The following is a 20,647-nucleotide window of genomic DNA, read 5'->3' as shown; positions in this document are numbered from 1 at the left end:
GTCCAGTCACATTTTCCAGCAAAAGCATTATGTGGGAACTTCATCACGTGCACTGTGAGTTGTGGTAGGATGCTATGGACCAGGAGCCTATGGAAAGCACATGACTGATGTTGGGAGGGAAGACAGGGAATGTCAAAGTAGGAGCAAAGCAATGGATGGATGTTTGTTTAAAAATTAGATGCTAAGTAGTTTTGAAGGGGAAAAAAAATGTTGCATTCTTTCACACTTCAGCAATGTAATGGCAGAACTCACCATTGAAAAATACTGGAAAATGTTTTAAATCAGTAACAAATAGCAGTATTTATGATAAGCCACCTTGTAAATAAAAAATTAACTACAGAATTTATAAATATAAATATTGACATACAGGTGAGGCATGTGTTTAAAAATAGCCGTCCTGCTTGGATCGTGTTTCGGGCCAAAGCTGTCAGGCTTATCAGATGGAGCATGAATTCTCAACTCCGGTCCAAACCACCGGGAGCCTCCCGCATGTCAGGGGCATGCTGCTGCCGTCCTGGTTTGAACATGAATGCTCCCATAAGGTGGGAGACATGAGCAATGCACGCAGACGAGACCGTCGATCGATCAAAAATCTTAATCAGGACTGGAGCGCTGGCTCCTGTGTGATATCTGCTTCCGGATTCATCTCCCAGCCTCCTAGGTCTTTTAAATGCCGTACATTTGGACTGATTCATTCATGAATAAGACTCTATATATCTTTTGCGTGCTGAGGGCGGTAGGTGAATGCTAGCTATGTAATTGCATGCTGTAAGCATTAATAATGGAGAACAGCCGCGGGTCAGCAGAAGCTGGTATTTAATATAAGCTCGCGAAAGGCAGGGGAACAGACCAGAACGGCTTTCCAGAAAAGCAGTTAATTGAATACTGCGCTTGCGTATGATTCGCACGAGTGCTGATAAGAGCTCCACCCCTGGGTGACGACGGCAGCAGAGTCCTGATTACGGAAAGCGTGTCTATGGGGCGGATATGTCGCCAGGGCAACCATCCGCCATGCCGGTGAGTGTATGTGGCGATAAAAAAAAAGCTGACGGGAAGCTGCCGGTCTCTGCTGGAGAGGCCGGAAGTCGGGGGGACTTTCGAGCTGGGGAGGGTCACCGGCTCACCGAGAGTCTCTGGTCCAGAATCAAGATTCAAGATTTATATTGGTCACAAGGCATGAATGTGGTGAGGCTCTAGCAGTGAAATGAAACTGTCGCTACTCCAGACTGTGCAATAAACAAGGCAGAAGGATAAGAAAATTAAATAACGTAGGGTTGTACAGTATGTGGACTGTCTGTTGGTCCCTGAAGACCGGATTGCGAAACACTGTTCTAGAGGATGATCTGTCAAATGGGCTGCCATCGTTTCATGACTATTTGGAAAGTAGAGCCCAACATTTATCTTGCCCAAGTTGATGCGAAAACCCTTAAGTTGTTACAACTTAGGAATCACATTATTTCGCCAAGCCAGACTTAGTTAAGTCATTGATCTACTCCCGACAATAACTTTTTGCTACCACTGCAAGGGAGCTGGGAGGGAGCAAAAACATGGACTGTTCGCAGGGACCTGAGGACCGGATTGGGAAAAATTTGGCTGCACTGACATTTCATGTAGTTACTGTCATATTTACAGGGTAATACTGATATTTTACTACTCATATTTTACTACTCATATTTTACTGCTCATATTTTTCTATATTCTGTTGATTCTGCTTGCATGGTGGAATGAGCATCAGGAGCTCAAAAGAACAGTCACATTTAAAGATAAAATAACATCGCAAGTCATTCTTGCTTCCATTATTTGATGTAACTCTTTGTTGTGCTATTGTCTTGTGTTTGGCAGCTTGCTTTTGTGATTTTAATTAGCTCGTATGCTTGTTGCCAAACAAATCTGTAGCCTAAAAACAAATAAATGTCTAATATGCATAAATGCATAAAACAAATTATGAATCTGAAAACAAATTATAGGCATATTATCTCTGTGAAGCTGTTAGTGTGAATATTAAGATTTGCATCTTAGAATAATAAATGACACGTTGCGTTCTTTCATTTCTATTGTTAAGTTATTGTCATGGGCATTAAATTGTTTAACTTTAAATCATTTGGAAAAGCAAACAAAAGCTACATATTGAAACCCGTGGGCCTTAGAAAAGACTTTGAAACACGAAGACCAACGAAATATTGTTTAAAAATGGGCAAAAACGCAAAACCTGATCTAAATAGCATATCAAGCCTACTAACCGTTATTTATAATCTCACCAAATGACTGGAAAAATGGTACCTTGGGGACAGAAAAGCACAACAGAAGGCTACAGCTCAGATTGCCTTTTTAAGCGGATGCAGAGAACGTCCTCTACAATCTTGTCATGCAGCTAGGAGCTTGACGGGAAAAGGCAAGAAAATGCACACTCCACTCCCACTTTTGTGACAGGCAGTGCAATCACATTCATAGCCCATTCATTCAGGTCTGAGTTGGATACAGACATGGTGGACTAGTACTTAAAAACACTTTCACCACACTTTATATTGGCTTCTTTTGAATAAGTGTTCAGGAGACAAAAAAGACACGGTCTAGATGTGAGAAGGGATCACTGTGGTCGTCTTTCTCTCTCTTGCCGTCACCGTCTGCTCAATCTTGTCATCATCTTTGGATGAGAACGGAGGAGTTGGCTTTGCCAAGGTCGCGGTAATGGGAGGCAGGTTCTGAATAGCCTCCCGTGTGCAGGACAGGTGAATTCCCGCCTTTTCAGTTCAGTGCTCTGTATGTGGGATCAATAGCTAAAGCGGCTACGAAAGTATAATTGCCAATGTTTGTTCTTTCACATCTTTTGAGGTACTGAAGAAATTGTACTGTGAAATAGCAGCCGATCACCTGCAGTTTAGCTTTTTGAACCGGAGACATTCTGTGGCATTTTTGCAGGTGTTGGCGCACAGGTCTTACTAGGTCAGAAATGTCCTCCGATTCTGACGCACACGCCCTTTGATGTTTGGGGACACATTCTCATTTAAGGTCCAGAGCTCACGCAGCCATCGAAGAATGTTACATGTAGAACGCAAGTGTCTCACGCAAATCTTTATATTTTTCGAACAGCGATTCTGTTCTGAGTGCATCATTCACAATGTGCCTTCTATAATTGTGGTAGGTGATTTTTCATACATTATTGTTTTGCTAATCGTCAAAGTGTGGACTAAACACCACACATTGCGCGACATGTATCCATGCCATCAGGATCTGCAGTTAATTCCTGCATTTCCAGCTGCTCCCTAGTCTCGTCGACCACATTTGCCTACCCTCCGCGCAGACACAAGGTGCCCTCTGTTGATGCTGTGTATATTGCTTCCAAGGACAGATTGTTCTCTGCATGTTGCAGGATCAGTTTTAAGCATAAGATGCCATCCGCTTAGTTTGTTCTTCAGCTGTTGACTCCCGTCCCTGTGCAACACTTGGCACCACATTCCGAATACTGGATGAATTGACCATTTTCCATTGCTTTTAGTATTTGATAACTCGATAATTTTCCTGAAACCACAGTCTTCTATTAACAGAAATGGTCTACCATTAAGAGATATCAACTCCACACAGGCATCAGTTAAGACTCAAGGGGTTGATGAGATTCGGATGTCTTTTGGGAGGTTTTTCATTTTACTATGACACCATCGAAAGTCATTAGGCCGTCCTCTGGTGTTCCGCAGCACTTAGTGGGCAAATACCGTTGTGTGTTGTCACTGCATGTGCCGCTGCAGATTCAATTAAATGAAAGAAGGTGACACATTTCAGAGTTTAGAGGCAAGACAGAATATTCTACTTCAGATTCCTTTTAAGTTACATGGAAACAAAAAACAATGCAATTGACCAGCCATTCAAATTAGCATTCCATTCCGGAACAATCAAAATGATTATTTTTAAATCTAAAGCACAGTTTGTTTTTGGGGTTTCGTTTTTGTTCCTCATGCCGGTTTGGAGTCCTGCTTCTGACTAGTTGTAACCAGATGCCACCTGGAGATGTAGCACCTTTGTAAATGGGGCACAAACAGCGTGGTCTGAGATTCGGTCTGTCTGCAAGGCGACTGCCCTACTAACACAGCCTTGCTTTTGTACAGCCTCGTCGAATTCCGCAGCGAGAGCAAAAGGATTCAGTACAATGCAGCTTACTCCAACATTACTTTTCAAGTAATAATTTGATACAATAAAACTGATTTAATGGCTACGTCCCATTCTGTCAGAGGCAGAAGTTTGTGTTCTGCTGTGAAATAAATCACACAACACTTGTGATTTGTATTGCATAACGTGAGATGTAAGCAAATTGACCTTCTCAGCCTAATTTGGATTCTGTCGCCAGGCCTACAAATAGGAGAATGCAGATGTTTGACAGAAGTGCTTTTTATAGCTTCTGCTAAATTCCAGGGTTGTAACAATACATGAATGGTACTGTTTCAGTGTCGGAATAATAACTTGCACCGATGTTAAGGCCGCGTGTCAGTAGAGGCATATCGATGTCTGACCAAGCAAACTTTTGTAATATATTACAAATACTTCGATAATGCATGGCGGATTTCGTCACTTGCATTAAAAAAACAACATGATTACATCGTATTTTATCATATTGAAGTATTACATTTTTTTCTACTAGCTATATTGCGAGTTGCCTGATGCTCTACTTCATATTGTAGCACGATATATTTTTCTTTCTGGTTCTGTTGTTTCGTGTCGATACGAGAAAGCAGCTTCACAAACGATCGTGCCACTGGGGGGCCTCATTACAGGGGCCATGGAGAGAATAAAGCACTTCTACTGGAGGACTGGGGGAATAATGTTTGGTAGTGGGTCAGTATAGTAATCACACAATAAACACATGACAAACAATACCCTATCTCCAGTATCACAAGGAGAGCCTGAAGGTCGCGCTATTAATGGCCAGGATTTAGAAAGCATTGTACTGAGGTGATGACTCCCTATTACTAGAAGTGAGGCATCATGGGAAGTATGACTAGATAAATGATAACATGGAAGGAAGTTGTCAAGGAAAGGTCTTTTTTTTTTACATGTTTTATTTTGTTCAGCATTTATTGCCATGTTAAATAACTGAAGTATATCACAGATATTTACTTGTGTCACATCAGGCACTGTGTTGTTTTGGTTCAGTGGATGAGGACATGGGGAATTTGTCTTCCGATGGCTGTCACTGCATAATTAATAATGCAACAGCTTGTATGTTTCACCTAAATGAAATGAGGTGTCTCGGTACAGAATTAAAGCAGCTACTTGCCTAGGAGTAGCTGACGCACCATGCAGTACAAATGGAAGCACGGTAAACTGCAAAAAGCCGAATGTAGTGCAGTTTACCTGGTGCCGGTCAATGAACGAATAAATGAATGAAGGAAGGAAGTGTGCTACTGTATTACTCAACATCCTCCATGAAAAAATGAACCCTGGTTTGCCCTCTGCTCAGTTGTGTCCCCCCCCCCTTTGTTCAGATGCACATTTCAGACTAATGGAATCATAGGTCAGCCTATTGGATTTCAGCAGATTACAGTGTAGAGATTTATTTAGTAGTGAATGTATTGCTTTTAGTCGTGGGTTGAACATCAAGGTGAACAATTATGGTTGCACTTAGGAGAAAACTAATTTAACGGAATTGCTTCAGTAAATATCCTTTTGTATAAATAGATGAATGAATGGTTCATGTGTGCATGCGTGTGTTTTAATAGGGTGCCAGAGTACGTAGTGGTGGTAAACCACAGCTTTGAGTCTGATGCCTTGCATTGTCTGCACGCTTCTCTGTTGTGTGAGTTGCCTGCAAATATTCCAGGTTTCATCTCGCAGTCGAAAGATGAACATTTTTCACATGAATTGCTTGTAAATTTCCAATTTGTGCCGTTGTACAAGTTGCCCTGTGGTAGATTTCTGACCCTGTGCTTCTTGGAGTACACCTGGGTCATCACTGCTCTAACCGGATAATCTAAGGCTGAAAGTAGATAAATTGACAATTCCATTAGTACTTTTTTTACACATTTACCCTCACAGTACATGGGTGTTACAGATAATTTGACCATCTATAATGCTGGTTTCTCTTCCTCATGATGGTGCATTTTTGCGAAAAAGCTTATTTAGGGTAACGAAAAGCTAACAAGTTATGCATAACAGCAGGCATGTGATTGTACCAGACACTCTGTGCTAGATTATTGCATCTTATTGCATGACTGCATCCTGTAGAGTAGCACATTTCCCTCCTGCACCTGAGCCGGAGTGCCCTAAATCTATAAAATTTTAAAATCTATTAGGTTCTGCTAAGCGCACGGTTTAATTTTGAGGAACTTAAGCTGTTTACAGTCGCAGTACAAATGTAAACAAGCTTGCAGTGGTTTTTACAGCTATTTCTACTGAAGTAATTTGTATTCTTTTCACATATGATGAGCAGTGAAAAATGTTACTGTGCAGTTTTCACTTTGTTTTGAAATGAAATTATTGAGGATTTTAGCGCTCCTGTTGCATCTGACTGACATGCATCTATCCCGGACGTTTTCCTGCAAAAAGTAGAGGTCAAACGGGAAACTCTTTGTTTTAGCACTGCCAGTTGCGTTAAGTAAGATCGCCATACAGTGAGGATTTAATTGGCTCTTGAAACAGCCTGTGTAATCTGAATAATCCCTGGATGTCCGCTCTGTACCATCGCTCTAATGAGCGAGTTGTGTGGTCTCACTGAGCTGCATCATCTCATTAAAATGCTTGTTTTGTCCATTACCAAGCCCATTAAAAATCTCTTTCCCTGAGACTTCTCATTCGTACAGTTCCCAACTTGTGCGTCCAGTGCTGGCTGAAGGAGCATCTGCTGTGTTTGTTCCACAGACACTTTTATCCATAGCGGCATCCGATTTTTTTGAGATCACATGATCAGCCGGACCCTGGAGGAACTGGCAGATAAAGGCATTGCTGAAGGGGCTAGTGGCGAAACCACTGTACTGACCCTAAGATTCGAACCAACAACCTTCTGATTACAGATGCAGCGTCGAAATCCAATGAACCAAACACCATCCCCAAATTTTGGATGCAAAAGTTTGTGTTCAATTTTCTGCCCATAATGTGCTTTCCACGCTTGGAACCTTCCCCACCCTAAACAGCCCTGTTGGAAAACCTACGCACACAGCTGTGACGGATTTAATGGTATGGCTGACAGAGATGAACCCACCCCGGGAGTCGGCCTCCATCCACTCAGTCATCTACATCCTTCAATCCAACAAACTCAGCACAATCAGCCTGATACATGGTGTCTTCCAATGTGGGCAGCAGCCAGGGTCTCCTGGCCGAAGCTCTTGCCTCTACCCCGCCCCCAGCAGAGCACCTGACTCAGGGAGCTGTTCCGCATCATCCATATTGCATTACGTCAATCACAGATGGGATGTCAGGCCTGATCGAGAGCGGTAGTCGGAGAAGCACAGTAGGCGCGGCCCACAGGAACTTAATCAAATGCTGGTGCCGAGACAGAGGCCACGAAATTAGCTTGATAGGAAATGTCACGCCACCCTCTGCAAGACAACAGAAGACTAATTGCTCAGTGTACAGTACTCCCGTTCTTCATCATAAAGTCACTAGACAAGCACGGTGCGGTACACCTGCTTAATAGCAGGGACAGTTTACCAGACGCTTCTTCTCTAGATTTCAACTTGTGGTCACTGTCGCCTAGTGGACCGCTGAACCCACTGCTGATGTCACAGGTCCCAAAAGCAGAGTTCTGCCTCAAGGAGGGGGGGTGGGCGGTTGGGTGGTGGTGATTTCACACTGCTGTGACTTCAGGAATTCTCATAAGCACCACTGGGAAGCTGAGTCTCGGACGCTGGCCACAAGGAGCTTTAGTCAACATCACTGAAAAACCTATCAAGTCAAGTTGCAGTCCAACTTAAAGAGATAAATTAGGAAAGAAACCGGATCTTTCGCTTGATTCCTGTCACTGTCATTGGCTTCCAGAACAAGTACAGGGAGGATGTTAAGCTTCATAGGTTTACTAGGCTGTGAGGAATGAGTGCGTGAGCACATTCAACTCCAGTGCAATCCAGATTTCAGCCGGCCTTTCCGCTAAGGCCCTGCACATATTGCAGGTGTATGCTAAACCTTTGCGGGCCTTTTTTAGGTGATTTATTTTCGAATCTGTGTTTTCGTCTGCTTATTTTTTTTTTGTTTGACTGATAGATTGAATGTGCTTTGCTCATAGTGCACAACTGCTTCACATTCGTTTGACGTTCGGCCTGCGGACGAAAGGCTTAGCAGAACGGAAAGATTCTTGTAAAAAATAAAAACAAAGCCCTGATATACTTTCGTTTTTGCACCCGCTGGCTTGTCTTGCCGTCGCCATAGATGCCTCATGTCTCCATTGCCGATGTGATGTAGCTGGACAGTCACTTGCCAGAGCCAAGTGAATAGCAGCGATATCAGTGCGGCCTGCTTCCTGCTATTAGCCAATTTTACACTTGGCTGGGTAGCTAATCTCTCCTGGACAGAGGGTTAAGCCGAACACAATGGAACTCGATTAATTCTATCACTACAATGAAGCCTTCGTTTCTTTTTTTTTTAGGTGGGGGGGGTGGGGGGTTGCCCATCTTGGCTTACTAAACCAGATCTGAAATTTTTGCCCATGCATGTCAGCGCGGACGCGCTAATCCCTACGTCTCCTGGCACTTCTGACATATTCTGTGTCAATGCCTGCGAGGACCAGCGGTAATCCATGGCGACACAGCGGGAGAGGTCAGGGGTCACTTATGTCTCTGACAAGGACATGCCTTCAGGGGCGCGGCCATGGGGCACCGGCCCTGAGAGCGCAGCAAGGCGCCTGGTTAATGGTGCGGGTCGCTGGCGGTGCCAGCAGGCATGGAGGCAGATCACCATGGGTACCCATGCGTGAGTTTTAAATAAGCTCAGCAGTAACGGTTTGTGTTTAAGGAGCAATAGCAGACAGTTGAACATTAAGCTAGATCTTCTGAATCTACACGATAAATACCAGCCTCAGCGTCAGAGTGTCTGAGGCATTGCTCATGTTTATGATTCAGAACGCTAAGATTGTACCACAATTCACTATGCTCAGATGCTAAATGATCACAGAGCACATGCTTACCTGATTCACGCAGGTGTCCTTTTTCTTCTTCAGCGTCATGATTGGCTACTCATTGCTCCTCCCCCGGCGTTCTTGTCCACTCCCCTAGTCCGACACAGAATTCTGGGACAAGATGCAGGTGGAGTGGGAGGAGCTGGTGCGGAGGAACTGGCTGGAAGAGGCTGAGAACGAAGGCACCATTCACCCTACCGTCTCGCTACATGAAAAGGTGCTTCACGCCCGGGGAACACAGACACTCAAAAGGAGTGAGGCATTAGATGCCCTAGGCAAAAAGCGGCTTCGAAAAGAGAATTTTTACAGGAGTTTTATCTGCATCTCCAAAGACAATGGCGAACATTGCCGAACATCCTGTTCCGACCGTACATCTAATAATACCTCAGTGGTTTAATAGAAACAGGAATGAGCTGCTCTTTAACTTCAAATCAAAAGTCCAAACGTGGTGTTGTTTCATCTGAGTGATTAGAGGGAGTTTGGAGCTGGCTGATCTCCTGTTGCCTGTATCTCTGTCAGGGATATTACTTCCAAACGGACAACCCGTACCGGGAGTGGCCCAACCCCTTCGAGGAGGGGCTGAGGAAGGCCAGGGAGGGGGACCTACCAAACGCCGTGCTGCTGTTGGAGGCCGCGATCCTCCAAGACCCGCAGGACTCAGAGGTGAGGGACAGAGAGTGTGAGATGGACCCTCAGCTGCTCGGAGGGCTGACACCAAGGCTTACCTTACACTTCAACGCGACACTGTGAGCACAGCCATGGAGGGTCTGGCGGGGAAAATTATATGGAAAAGGAGTTTTAAATTACCTCAGGGCATTCCAGTGTTTCACATCACCTTATTGGGCTGGTCCCTGTCCTGGGTTATTCCCAGCCTCATGCCCATAGCTTCTGGGATAGACCCCCCTGGCCCTGCATAGAACAAACGGGTATGGATGGATGGATGGGTCGATGGATGGATAACATCATTGAGCTTTTTTTGTTTATCAGCATTTGACTTGTGGGTTTATATCGGCTGTTACCAGACCAAAGAATACCACAATTTTGTCATTTAGTTGATGCTTTTGCCCAAGTGACTATTTAGACCAGTTATTCCCAACCCAGTCCTCATTGACCCACAGATGGTCCACATTTTTGATCCATGAGAGTGACCAAAAATGTGTATTTGGACTCATCTATACGGCAATTGCTTGAAATTTGCAGCCAACATTTGCAAGCACAAGGTTACCACAGTATTGACAGCCCTTGGAATTTAAGCCTGTAAATTTTGGGTTAGAAGTCCATGTCCTTAAGTGCTACAGTGTCTCACTGCTCGTGTGATATAGGTCACCCTTAGATGACACATCCGATCTATTTAAAACGTGGATTTGTTTACTGGTGGAGAAAGAGAGAGAACACCAGCCGAGATTTTCCAAAAATACGCCTGTGCTTTTCTTTAGCGCAGATGCTTTCTCTCCCACTGTGGTTCATTTGATTCTGCACTCCTGTTGTGGACTGGCATGTCTCCACGCTTCTGCCTTGGGGACGTCCTGCAAGCACCTAATCCTGCCTCACCAGACTCCTCTACAGTTTAACTAGCAGTACTTTCATTCACCCTTAACCCCATTCACTGTGTCACAACATGGACGTCAAACCTAAAGCCCAGATGGGCAGTTACATTCTAACTTGGCATCATTCTTGAAGGGCTTTGCAGACTTGCACTGCTTTTGTAATAGACCAGCGGTAGAAGCACAGGGTAAGTCAATTTGTATGGGCTGTTCCTTTGGGATGTACAGTTAATAGATTATCGCTCTGGGGTCATTAAGACCCCGAGTCATCAACTTGACCCAGTACTTTGGCAAAGTACCTGTCAGGATCGGTCCCTGTCCGGCGCCTTTGGTATGCTGTTCCCTGTCTGGCCAGGGGGTGTCACTGGTCATCCCATGTCCTTCTCCTCTAGTGAGTCCCTGATCCCCTGATCCCATGTTTGCTTCCACGTATTTTTTGTGTTATTTTACTTTTGTTGAGCTATAGTTTAGTTCTTGTTCCCTCCTACTTATTTTGATCCCTTGTGGGCCCTTTGTTGTCTTTTTACCCCTTCGTGTTTAGTACGCCTTAATAAAACCCTGCTTGTTGAGAGCCTCTAGGTGGGCTGTCCCTCCTTCGCCATGCCCACAATGACAGTACCAGCAATACGAGGCTAATGGATGCCGCTGATTTGCTACTGTTGTACGCTCAGTTAGACAGTGTTGGAGCCTCTTCCGAGCCGAAAGAGCTTTTGTATGAACTCTTTGCACCTGAAAGAGCCTATGTTGCCGCGACCCCAGGTTAAGCATGTCATTAATTCTCCTTTTAATTAATGCCGTGTTGAGAGTCAACTGGCAGCAAGATTTAGGAATTTGACTGAAAATCAGAAGGTTGCACATTCCACATATGAGAGATAAGGCACTTAAAAATTAAGCAGTAAAATTGCAAGTTATGAAAATCGCCTAAGGTAAGAGTCTGCTTAGTAATGTAAGCAATAATAGGAGCTGTTCAGCTTCAAAATATGTGAAGCACATCATTCTGATGAAGCATTCAAGGTTGAGGGCTTGCGTGTCGCCATTGAGTTACCTTAGGGACGAGTGTCATTACCTCAGCACACTGTCCAACCTGGAACTTTTTTTTTTTGTATTTTAAAGGGCTTTTCTGTCTTTCCTTCTCTACTGATAACTTTCTGTGCTGGGCCGCAGATGTTTTGTGTTCGTTTTTCAGTGCTCGACCCCGTTGTCTCCTCAGGCTTGGCAGGTGCTGGGGACCACACAAGCGGAGAATGAGAACGAGCAAGCAGCTATAGTCTCCCTCCAGAGGTAAGGAGGGGCACTGCATGGATCCCTACAGGGGTGTGGATTTTCCAGGAGCAGGGCAAGGTCAGAGCCAAGCTGCTTAGCTCACCTGCAGTCAGTTAATGATTATTAATGGTATAAAGCAGTCTCATCTACTGGAGAAGCATGTCTGAAGGCTCTTGTCTTTCCCAGCTCTGTTAAACCCTTTGTTAGCGCTAATGCAGTGATCTTTAGAGGCCATTTTGTTCTCTCGCTCTGTTAAAACGTAATAAACTCCTCATTCCATCCACCTACCCCCACGTCACGTACATCTGTTAGTGTTCCGGGGAAAACAAATCTTAAAGGCATCTTATTGATGGGTTTGTCTTTACCGCCGTGCACATCGCCCTCACTCACAATAGCTAATTGAGCTAAGAGGATGTTTGGTTCCTCGCTAAAATGCTCAGACTTCAGACATTTAACCTGGTATGATATTTCAGCAGTAAAATGACAGGAAAATCCCTCGTCTTAGTCTAACACAGTGTTTCCCACTCCGGTCCTCGGGGACCCGCCGATGGTCCACTTTTTCGCTCCCTCCCAGCTCCATGTCAGACAGTCCATGTTTAAATGTCTGACATGGAGCTGGGATGGAGTGAAAAAGTGGACCGTCTGTGGGTCCCCAGAGACCGGACTGGGAAACCGTGATCTAAGAAGTCAGTATCATTCTGCCAAAACCCTCCTAATCAGTTTTTACGCATACTTTACATTAAAAAATATACTTATTTTCTTGTGGAATTATTTACAACATATCTAGATTAAAATCCCTATTTGAGAAAACTGCAGGAACTTTCGCACCTTAAAGAACCTGGTTTGCCATGTTATTGCATAACTAAATGCAAAAAAAATCCAAAAATAACAGGATTACCTGGAACATTCAACAAATCACAGGTAGGCATCTTCATGACACCTAAATGCACTTTAACTGCTTCCACTTTTGGTGCTTTGCAGCCCTAGAAAAAAACACCCACCATAACTCAGGCTGGCAATAAATGTATAATTTTTCTGAAAACTTTGGAATTCAGCTACTGCTCTTCCAAAGGAAAAAAAAGAAGTAAAGTCTAGGCAGCTGAAAGGCTGAGGGATACTGTTAAATATAAGACACTTCGTAATTGTCCCTGGGGAAGTGGCTGAGTGAAGCATTAACTACACAACAATTAAAGCCTAATTGTTTCTTATTTTCATTAGACATTCACGATAAAAAAACAACAACAAAATACAGCGAAGCGAAACAGGATGCTACTGAATGTCAGCAAGGACCCTTCTGTTCCAAGCTCTGCAAATCATAATTGGATGAGAAATTGCTGTGAGGAGGAAACCAGCCTTGATTTACCAAAGTCACTCACAATTTAGCATTAATTGGCTTAAGCTTCTTGATAAGGGTGTGCTAACCTGTCAGACCCGACCCGGCTGTAATTTCTTGTGTGTGTCGAATAGACGGTCAACAAGTTCACGCTATAAACAGTTAACGTTCTCACATTAAAGGGATCCATTCTTTATGTCCTGCCCTTGCTGTTGTTGGCTCTCGACAACAAAACAAAGTTTTTGGGGGGGAAATAAATAGTGAAAAGTTGTCATTGTTGATACACCGGAAGAGAGGTACTTTGCTCAGGGCACCCCAGTGATATTCTACTGAGCAGGGATTCAAGCCAGCAACCTTTCACTCATAAACACCATTCCCTAACCCTCAAGCTACCATTGCTATACTGACAGTTTAGTTAACAGTTCTTATTATTGCCGTCTCTTAACCAGATATTGAAAAGTAGAGATAGACAGGAATAGAAAAGGAAAAATGAGTAAAAATACGGGAAGTGTGAGTGTCCTGTCATTGGTTGGCGGCCCGTCTTGGGTGTGACCGCTGCGTAGGACAAGGAGCAGTTGGGGCCAATGAGCTTAGGGGTGTACAGAGTAACAGACATTGTTCATAAGCCTCTCCCTCCCGTTCCCCGCCCATGGCTTCACATCTCCTCAGGTGTCTAGAGCTGCACCCTAACAACCTGCAAGCACTCATGGCTCTGGCCGTCAGCCTGACCAACACGGGCATGCGGCACGAGGCCTGCGAAGCCCTACATAGCTGGATCTTGCACAACCCCCGCTACAAGAACCTGGCCAGGAGGTCCCCGAAACCTCCCCGATCGCCCCGTGCCTCCAGCGTGACCAGGTACGGCCCATTATCCCCCACAACGAGACAGAACCGCCCTCTGAGCCTTATCTTTAGGCCGCATTTTCAGGTCCCCGTGTCTCAGCGCGGGGAACTGCACCATAAATCAGTAGAACGATCCCTCTGTTATTTCAGGGTCCTCTAATCAGAGGTGGAAAGTGCTGGTTCAGAAAGTACAAATCCTGGCCAAGATTGTATTTCAGCCAGCTCAGTTCAGGGTACTCTGTGACTGTGGTTCTTTATAGTCAACCTGATTGGTTGAAACAAAATATTGGTCTGGATTTGTACTTTGTGAACCTGAACTTTCTGTATGAATTGCAGTGCGCAAATTACAGGCAATTGCTGTCACACTAAACGTAGTCCCGCATTCTTTCAGGATTCCAGTTTTAATATTTCATATGCAGTATTAAATGTTCATTTAATCTATTTGAAGAGCAAATTCCAGATTTTTATTCAAAATTATTGCTATATAAAAATATGTATTAAAAATATTTTTTAAACAGTGTAAGTTGGTGTTTCCCAATCCGGTCCTCAGGGACCCGCAGCAGTCCATGTTTTCGCTCCCTCCCAGGTTCCCGAGGACCGGATTGGGAATCACTGGTCTAAGTTATTGCAGAATGCCACAGATCAACAGAATTTAACCATAATTGTAATTTTTAATAGTTGGTAACAGTCAGTAATAGCAATATCACCTTCTGCACATTAGCAGGCGTATGTGTATGTGTGCATGTCCTTCGTTTGAATGTATTTCATGCAATCAGATGAAATTCTGCACCCTCAGCCCTCAGCTGGCCGACGTGAAGGAGCTCTTTCTTGAGGCCGTTCAGCACAACCCGGATATCATCGATCCGGACCTGCAGACGGGCCTGGGGGTGCTCTTCAACCTCAGCTCTGAATTCAACAAGGCAGTGGACGCCTTCAACGCCGCGCTGTCTGTGCGACCCGAGGTAGGTCCAACCCTGCCTGTCCGTCTGACGTTTACTGGCCGAACAAAGCTTGGGCTCGTCAATGAAACTCATACGTCGGGAATAAGTTTTGGCCGCTGTCTAATTTCTCATGCCGGCGTACCGTCCGGACATTATATCGCGGTAAACGATATTTTGACCGGTATTTTCAAAAGCGCCGCTAAGGGCCCCTCACAAAAACGTTCACCAACAGTATCACTCTGTGGCAAATTTTATGCTGTAGTTAATACTGTGGTATAAGCAGAATGCTGAGGTATACGATATCACCATATACCATAATGTAGGGCTGGTCAATCCTATAGGCGACATAGGTAGCTGCCAGGGGTGCAACTTCTAAGAGGGTGTCGACTTGCCAGACGGTTTCACTTTGCCTTGGACGGGGGGCACCGGCGGTAATAGCTGCCTCGGGCATTGCATACATCCTGAGCCTAATCGCCACTACAAACTGGCTCATTGACAAATCCCCTAATGTGAGTCACTAGGACCTTAAATCGTTTCTCTACGTCGCTGTTGTCCGTCAACTTACTGACTTACTCGCTTTGGTAAAGGTTGCAGAAACTGGAAGCTCAAAAGGACTGGAAGCTGAAAAGACTCAGGTGGAAGGAGTGTGACGCTTCTTCACTGCGTGAAGCATATGTGGAGGTGTACAGTTGGGATGCAGTTTTGAAGGGATGTTCTCGTCCTCGGTGTAGATCAATCAGAGAGAATGAAAATTTCAAACGGCTCCAGTGAATTTAATGGATTCTTTAATGCAGGTTTTCAGTTTTTTTTTTTTAACTTTGAAAAGGACCCAGCAAGTGAGCCACTTGGAGCACTGTGCTCTGTACCTTTATTTTGAAATAACACTAGAACAAAAATAACACATCATTGCAATAGTAACAGAGTGCAGCAAAACAAAGCACAGTCCATCTCCTGACCGGCATCTAATGTATGAACCTTTTTCCCATCTTAAAACCAATCGTGAGTAATTTGTGCAATCAGGGTTCTTAAGACACGGGATAATTCTCGCAACCTGAGCAAGTGACTCATCGAGCGGAAATGACTTTGGATGAAAGGTGCTGTCTTTCTCCTTGCCCCCTGACCTCTACCCCAGGACTACCTGCTGTGGAATCGGCTCGGGGCCACTCTGGCTAACGGGGACCGCAGCGAGGAAGCGGTGGAGGCTTACACCAGGGCGCTGGAGCTACAGCCAGGCTTCATCAGGTCCCGCTACAATTTGGGCATCAGCTGCATCAATCTGGGTGCACACAGGTCAGAGTGCGTGACCCTCCGTGCCCCCCCCCCTCCATTGCAGTACATATATTGGCGTTTACCGATGCAATCCGACGCATCATATTTACATCACAGGATCAAGGCCCAGCACATAGATTCCTGAAGCCTGTATCACAAAGCTGGATTTCTTGCTTAGCTGGATAACTTATCGGATTTAAGGTAGTCTGGGCTAAATGCAAGTTAACAAAGATACTGAAGTGGATTTAAACTGGGATACCTTAAATCTGACATGTTATCTTGCTAACCAGCAAATCTCACTTTGTGATACAGGCAGTTGATCACTCCTAGTACGAGCATATTTGTGTGGCTGGATTTCTTGCTTAGCTGGGTAACATATTGGATTTAAGGTAGTCTGAGTAAATGTAAGCGAATGAAGATACAGTCCATTGAAACTGGAGTACCTTAAATCCAATAAGTTATCTAGGTAACTAACAAACAAATCTAACTTTGTGACCCTTGGTAGTGTTGTTGCTGTGATGGATTGGTGCCCCATCCTGGGTTGTTTCGGCCTTGTGTCAGTAGTCTCCGGGATAGATAATGTGGTGTGATTTCTAAAACAGAATATATGACCATATGAATGTAGCATTGTTTGTCATGAACTTTCCCTTGCCGTTTAAATGCTTCTGTGATCACTTAACGCTACACCCCTGCAATACAAGATTGCTTCTCTGTCTCACCAACAGGGAGGCAGTGAGTAACTTCCTAACAGCCTTGAATCAACAGAGGAAGAACAGGAGCCATCATGTTATGTCTAGCAACATCTGGGCAGCCCTCAGAATAGCTCTGTCCATGATGGACCAGCCAGAGCTGTTCCAAGCAGCCAGCGTAGGAGACCTGGACTTACTTATGAGGGCCTTCAACATGGACATGTGACCTCAGACCCTTTAAATCCAAAAACGGCAGAGAATCCAAAGTCTTATCTTCATCTTGTTTTCACCACACCCTTTGCCCCATTTTTCTCCCCCCGTTTTAAATGCACGCTATGAAAAAAGCCATTCGATACTGCACTTTTGGAACTCCTGTCAGTGCTTGAAGATCGACAGTTGCAATGGATTTGCACTCAGTTTCCCAGAAGGAGATTGTGCTAGTATGCCTTAGAAGAACTTGTTCAGCTGAGCTCGAAATGCATAGAGTAGTTTGTGCACCAGAGGATGCCGATGGTTCTGTCCAGCTGCAATGCAAAAGGCTTCACACGGTTAAGGGTACGGATCAGCAGTCAGAACAGAGTGTACGTAAGAGCAATCGAACCACAGCCCTTTGCGTTAATGGCCATTCCCATTATACATGAAATTACCCTCCGAAGACCAAAATGTTCTTAACGCGATTCCAAGACTCAGGACTTGTGAGGTTCTCGGGGTACGAACCCCAGTTGGATATAAAGCATTTGTCTGAACGCTCATTAAGAGACTGCAGTTGCTTGGAGGAATTTTCATGCTGAAACGCTTATACTTGTCTTGAGACAAACCTCATTTCTACCTCATTTTTCTAATTGGTTCTAAAAAATCCATCGATAAAGCAATCTTGCCCCTACAAGGCCCACTGAGTTAGCTGGTTGTTCAATTAAAGTCTGAATGAAGCATAGTATCGCTTTACTAACTAATCCAGGTGATATAACTTTATCTCCAAATGATTATTCAAACTATTAATGGATGGTAGATGTTAGGTAAATATTTAAATTAAACAATCTTCATTGCGTTGTAGACCCAGAGTTTTGTATATGCTAACTGTTTTTTTAAAAAAGAGCTTTAAAACTCTTTTTTTCCAAAATATTATCTGATGAAGTCAGCCCCCAGTATCCAAAACTGGTCAGATGCATAAGTAATTTCACATAGTTTTAAGTTTAAAGGCCTGAACAATGATTAAAGTAACGTGACTCATTCACCCGAGTTATTGGACTGAGCTGAATATTTAAGGTAATACTGGGTGTATGGACCAATTAATTGCCAAATTAATCACGACTGTCCTCTGTTAGTACAGAACTTGCTGGGACTAGCCCTGCCATCCTCAGGTGAGGAGATACTCAAACGTCGATAAGAATTCACTACGATCCCCACATTTAGAACAACTCGGAGAACAATGCCACCTACAAACACTGCACACGGCTGAAACAATACAATGGAATTGCAGGTCGCATTTATCAATTTAATGCAAAACATCCAGAGAGCATCCGGAAAACAAATTACATTTCTTATCCATTTGGGACGCATATCAATTTGTTGGCATCGCTGGAGTAAATTTACTTCCTTGTCTGTGGGGAAGAAAAGCCCGGCCCTCGCTATTAAGATACGTCTTGTACTCGAATGTACAATCCGTGTCGAGGTGTTAACTTTTCCATACAGTTACCAAGGTATTCCTTTGGAAATCAGAACTGGCGTCATGGCAACAGCTCAGGTCCACTAGGTCAGTGGCCTGTGTTTTCAAGAAGAATAATATAACTCCCTTAGTTTTCAAATGAATTTTCAGAACTAAATATATATAAAATATATATATTCTATTATATACCAGAATGCATAGCCGTGAGTTTATTTAGGATGTAAAATAACACTTTTTTAGAAAATAAAAAACTTTTCTCAGGTGAATCAGTTTAAGGCATGCTCCAGAAATAATTTAAATATAAATATACAAAGGTTGCATGCAAGAGCTAGTCAATTCCTTTATTTTTGAATGCTGATTTCCTTTTTTATGCATGAAACTCACAAGCCAATTTGTTATTGTTCCTTATTTATACGTACTGTACATAAAATGCATACTCAAGTTAATGGAATATATTTCTCTTTACAATGCACTTTTTAATCTTTATTTATATACACATATATAAAGTAAATAAACAAAAGACACTTTTATGACTGGAATAGTGTAGATAATATATATTAATACTATAATAGAGTAATAGTGCATACTGTCCATTGTTTAGTCTCATTTTACCTTACCTGGGCAGTACCCTGTAAATACAATGTAACTAAATGTAATTGCTGTAGATATTCAAATATGTTGCCTACGTGTAATTATTGCGTAAACAGCACGTTAGGGTTTGGTTTTGTGTTTTCAGCCGGAAAGTTATTGAGCTGACGCGCATTAAATTAACCTGACAGGAGGCCACATGTAAGCAAAATTATGAGTGATCTTTTGCTCCACGATGGTGTTTGTGACCAACACTGCGCGGTAATAGAGTACAATTTAGCAGAAGTCCACGTAAATCGGCGATGAGACAATACATGTTAACGTGTTTTAAAATAAAGCCTTCTTATATACTGCCATGGTGTGTGTGTGTATTGTGTGCTATTTGCCAACTTCTCCCAGTCGCCATCTATATTACTAAGTCCACATTTTCAAAGCTTTTGTCCCAGTTATAAATTATAGTTAATAACACATTTTAGCAACACCAAGCTTACCAGAAAGAGGCACTGCACGATAGGGTAAATGCTGTAAGTAACAATAATAATGACAATAATAATAGTGACAATAAAACAAATAAATAGCAAGTAAAAGACCAAGCAAAGATAATCGTGTTGCAGTATTTTTTTTATTATGCGAGGAAAAAAAACTGAAAATCTTGCTCTAGTACTAATTCTAATTCAGGAATCCGGCCCACGTTTTCTGTCTTGTTAAACGCCTTACCGGGCAGCCGAACTGGGCTGAAATACCATAATGAGAGGCGCATCAAAATCACGGCGTGGACCACAGACACATGGCAATACGGGGCAGAGAACTCGCACCACAAAACCTCAGCCGGTTCGCCTTTTATGGCACTGTTAGTCACTGGCAGCACGTAGGCACAGGAACGATGGGGAATCCGATTAATTAACACACCAGTAAATAAAAACTAACCCTCAGCGATGCTGGGGTGTGCAGCTCTAATACTTACATGGTACAATAACATTTTAGAAAATATATAAGGTAACAAAATGAGAGATTCTTAGATGTATTGTCAGTAATAAAAAGGTTCAATTATATGTGGAGATTTATTTAATGGCATAGTTCAACAGAGATAAGAAAGTGTTCGGTGTGCTGAAAGGCATGACAAGCAAATTCCTTCCGACATAGGTCAGAATGAACGGGGAACATACATACTGTAGCCATGACAACTGCTGCTGAGCTGCACGAGTTTCCTCAGCAAAAACGGTGACAACAATGAGAATATATTTTAAAAAATGTGAATAGAGATGTGGGTAAAAAAATTCTAATAATTTATATTAGCAATAATCAGTGGAAATATGCAAATTACGATGTCTTTAGAGCCAAGTAAAATGTATTTATGATAACGATGTTATGCAGTTTTTAACAAAACTGAGTCCTAAACGACGCTGAATGACAATGC

The 20,647-nt window shown here is 43.4% G+C and overlaps 1 protein-coding gene across 4 annotated transcripts in view; it reads left to right on the top strand.

Annotated features, from left to right (window-relative positions):
• LOC125716254 (PEX5-related protein-like) overlaps positions 1-19,586 on the top strand; it is a 69,123-nt gene extending 49,537 nt beyond the window's left edge. For 3 of the 4 annotated variants that reach the window (XM_048988376.1, XM_048988377.1, XM_048988375.1), the window contains 7 exons: positions 9,192-9,311; positions 9,614-9,757; positions 11,849-11,919; positions 13,904-14,092; positions 14,874-15,039; positions 16,151-16,308; positions 17,013-19,586. In XM_048988376.1, coding sequence (XP_048844333.1) covers positions 9,192-9,311; positions 9,614-9,757; positions 11,849-11,919; positions 13,904-14,092; positions 14,874-15,039; positions 16,151-16,308; positions 17,013-17,202 — 1,038 coding nt within the window. In that variant the 3' untranslated portion in view covers positions 17,203-19,586. Of the gene's footprint in view, positions 1-9,191; positions 9,312-9,613; positions 9,758-11,848; positions 11,920-13,903; positions 14,093-14,873; positions 15,040-15,605; positions 16,309-17,012 lie in introns of those variants that run through there. The other variant, XM_048988378.1, reaches the window with a different exon arrangement.
• The last annotated feature ends 1,061 nt before the right edge of the window (positions 19,587-20,647 follow it).

The sequence above is a fragment of the Brienomyrus brachyistius genome, chromosome 21 (assembly GCF_023856365.1).
Source record: "Brienomyrus brachyistius isolate T26 chromosome 21, BBRACH_0.4, whole genome shotgun sequence".
NCBI lineage: Eukaryota > Metazoa > Chordata > Actinopteri > Osteoglossiformes > Mormyridae > Brienomyrus > Brienomyrus brachyistius.
The sequence above is the reverse complement of the archived record's forward strand: the minus strand, read 5'-3'. Positions and strand labels throughout refer to the sequence as shown.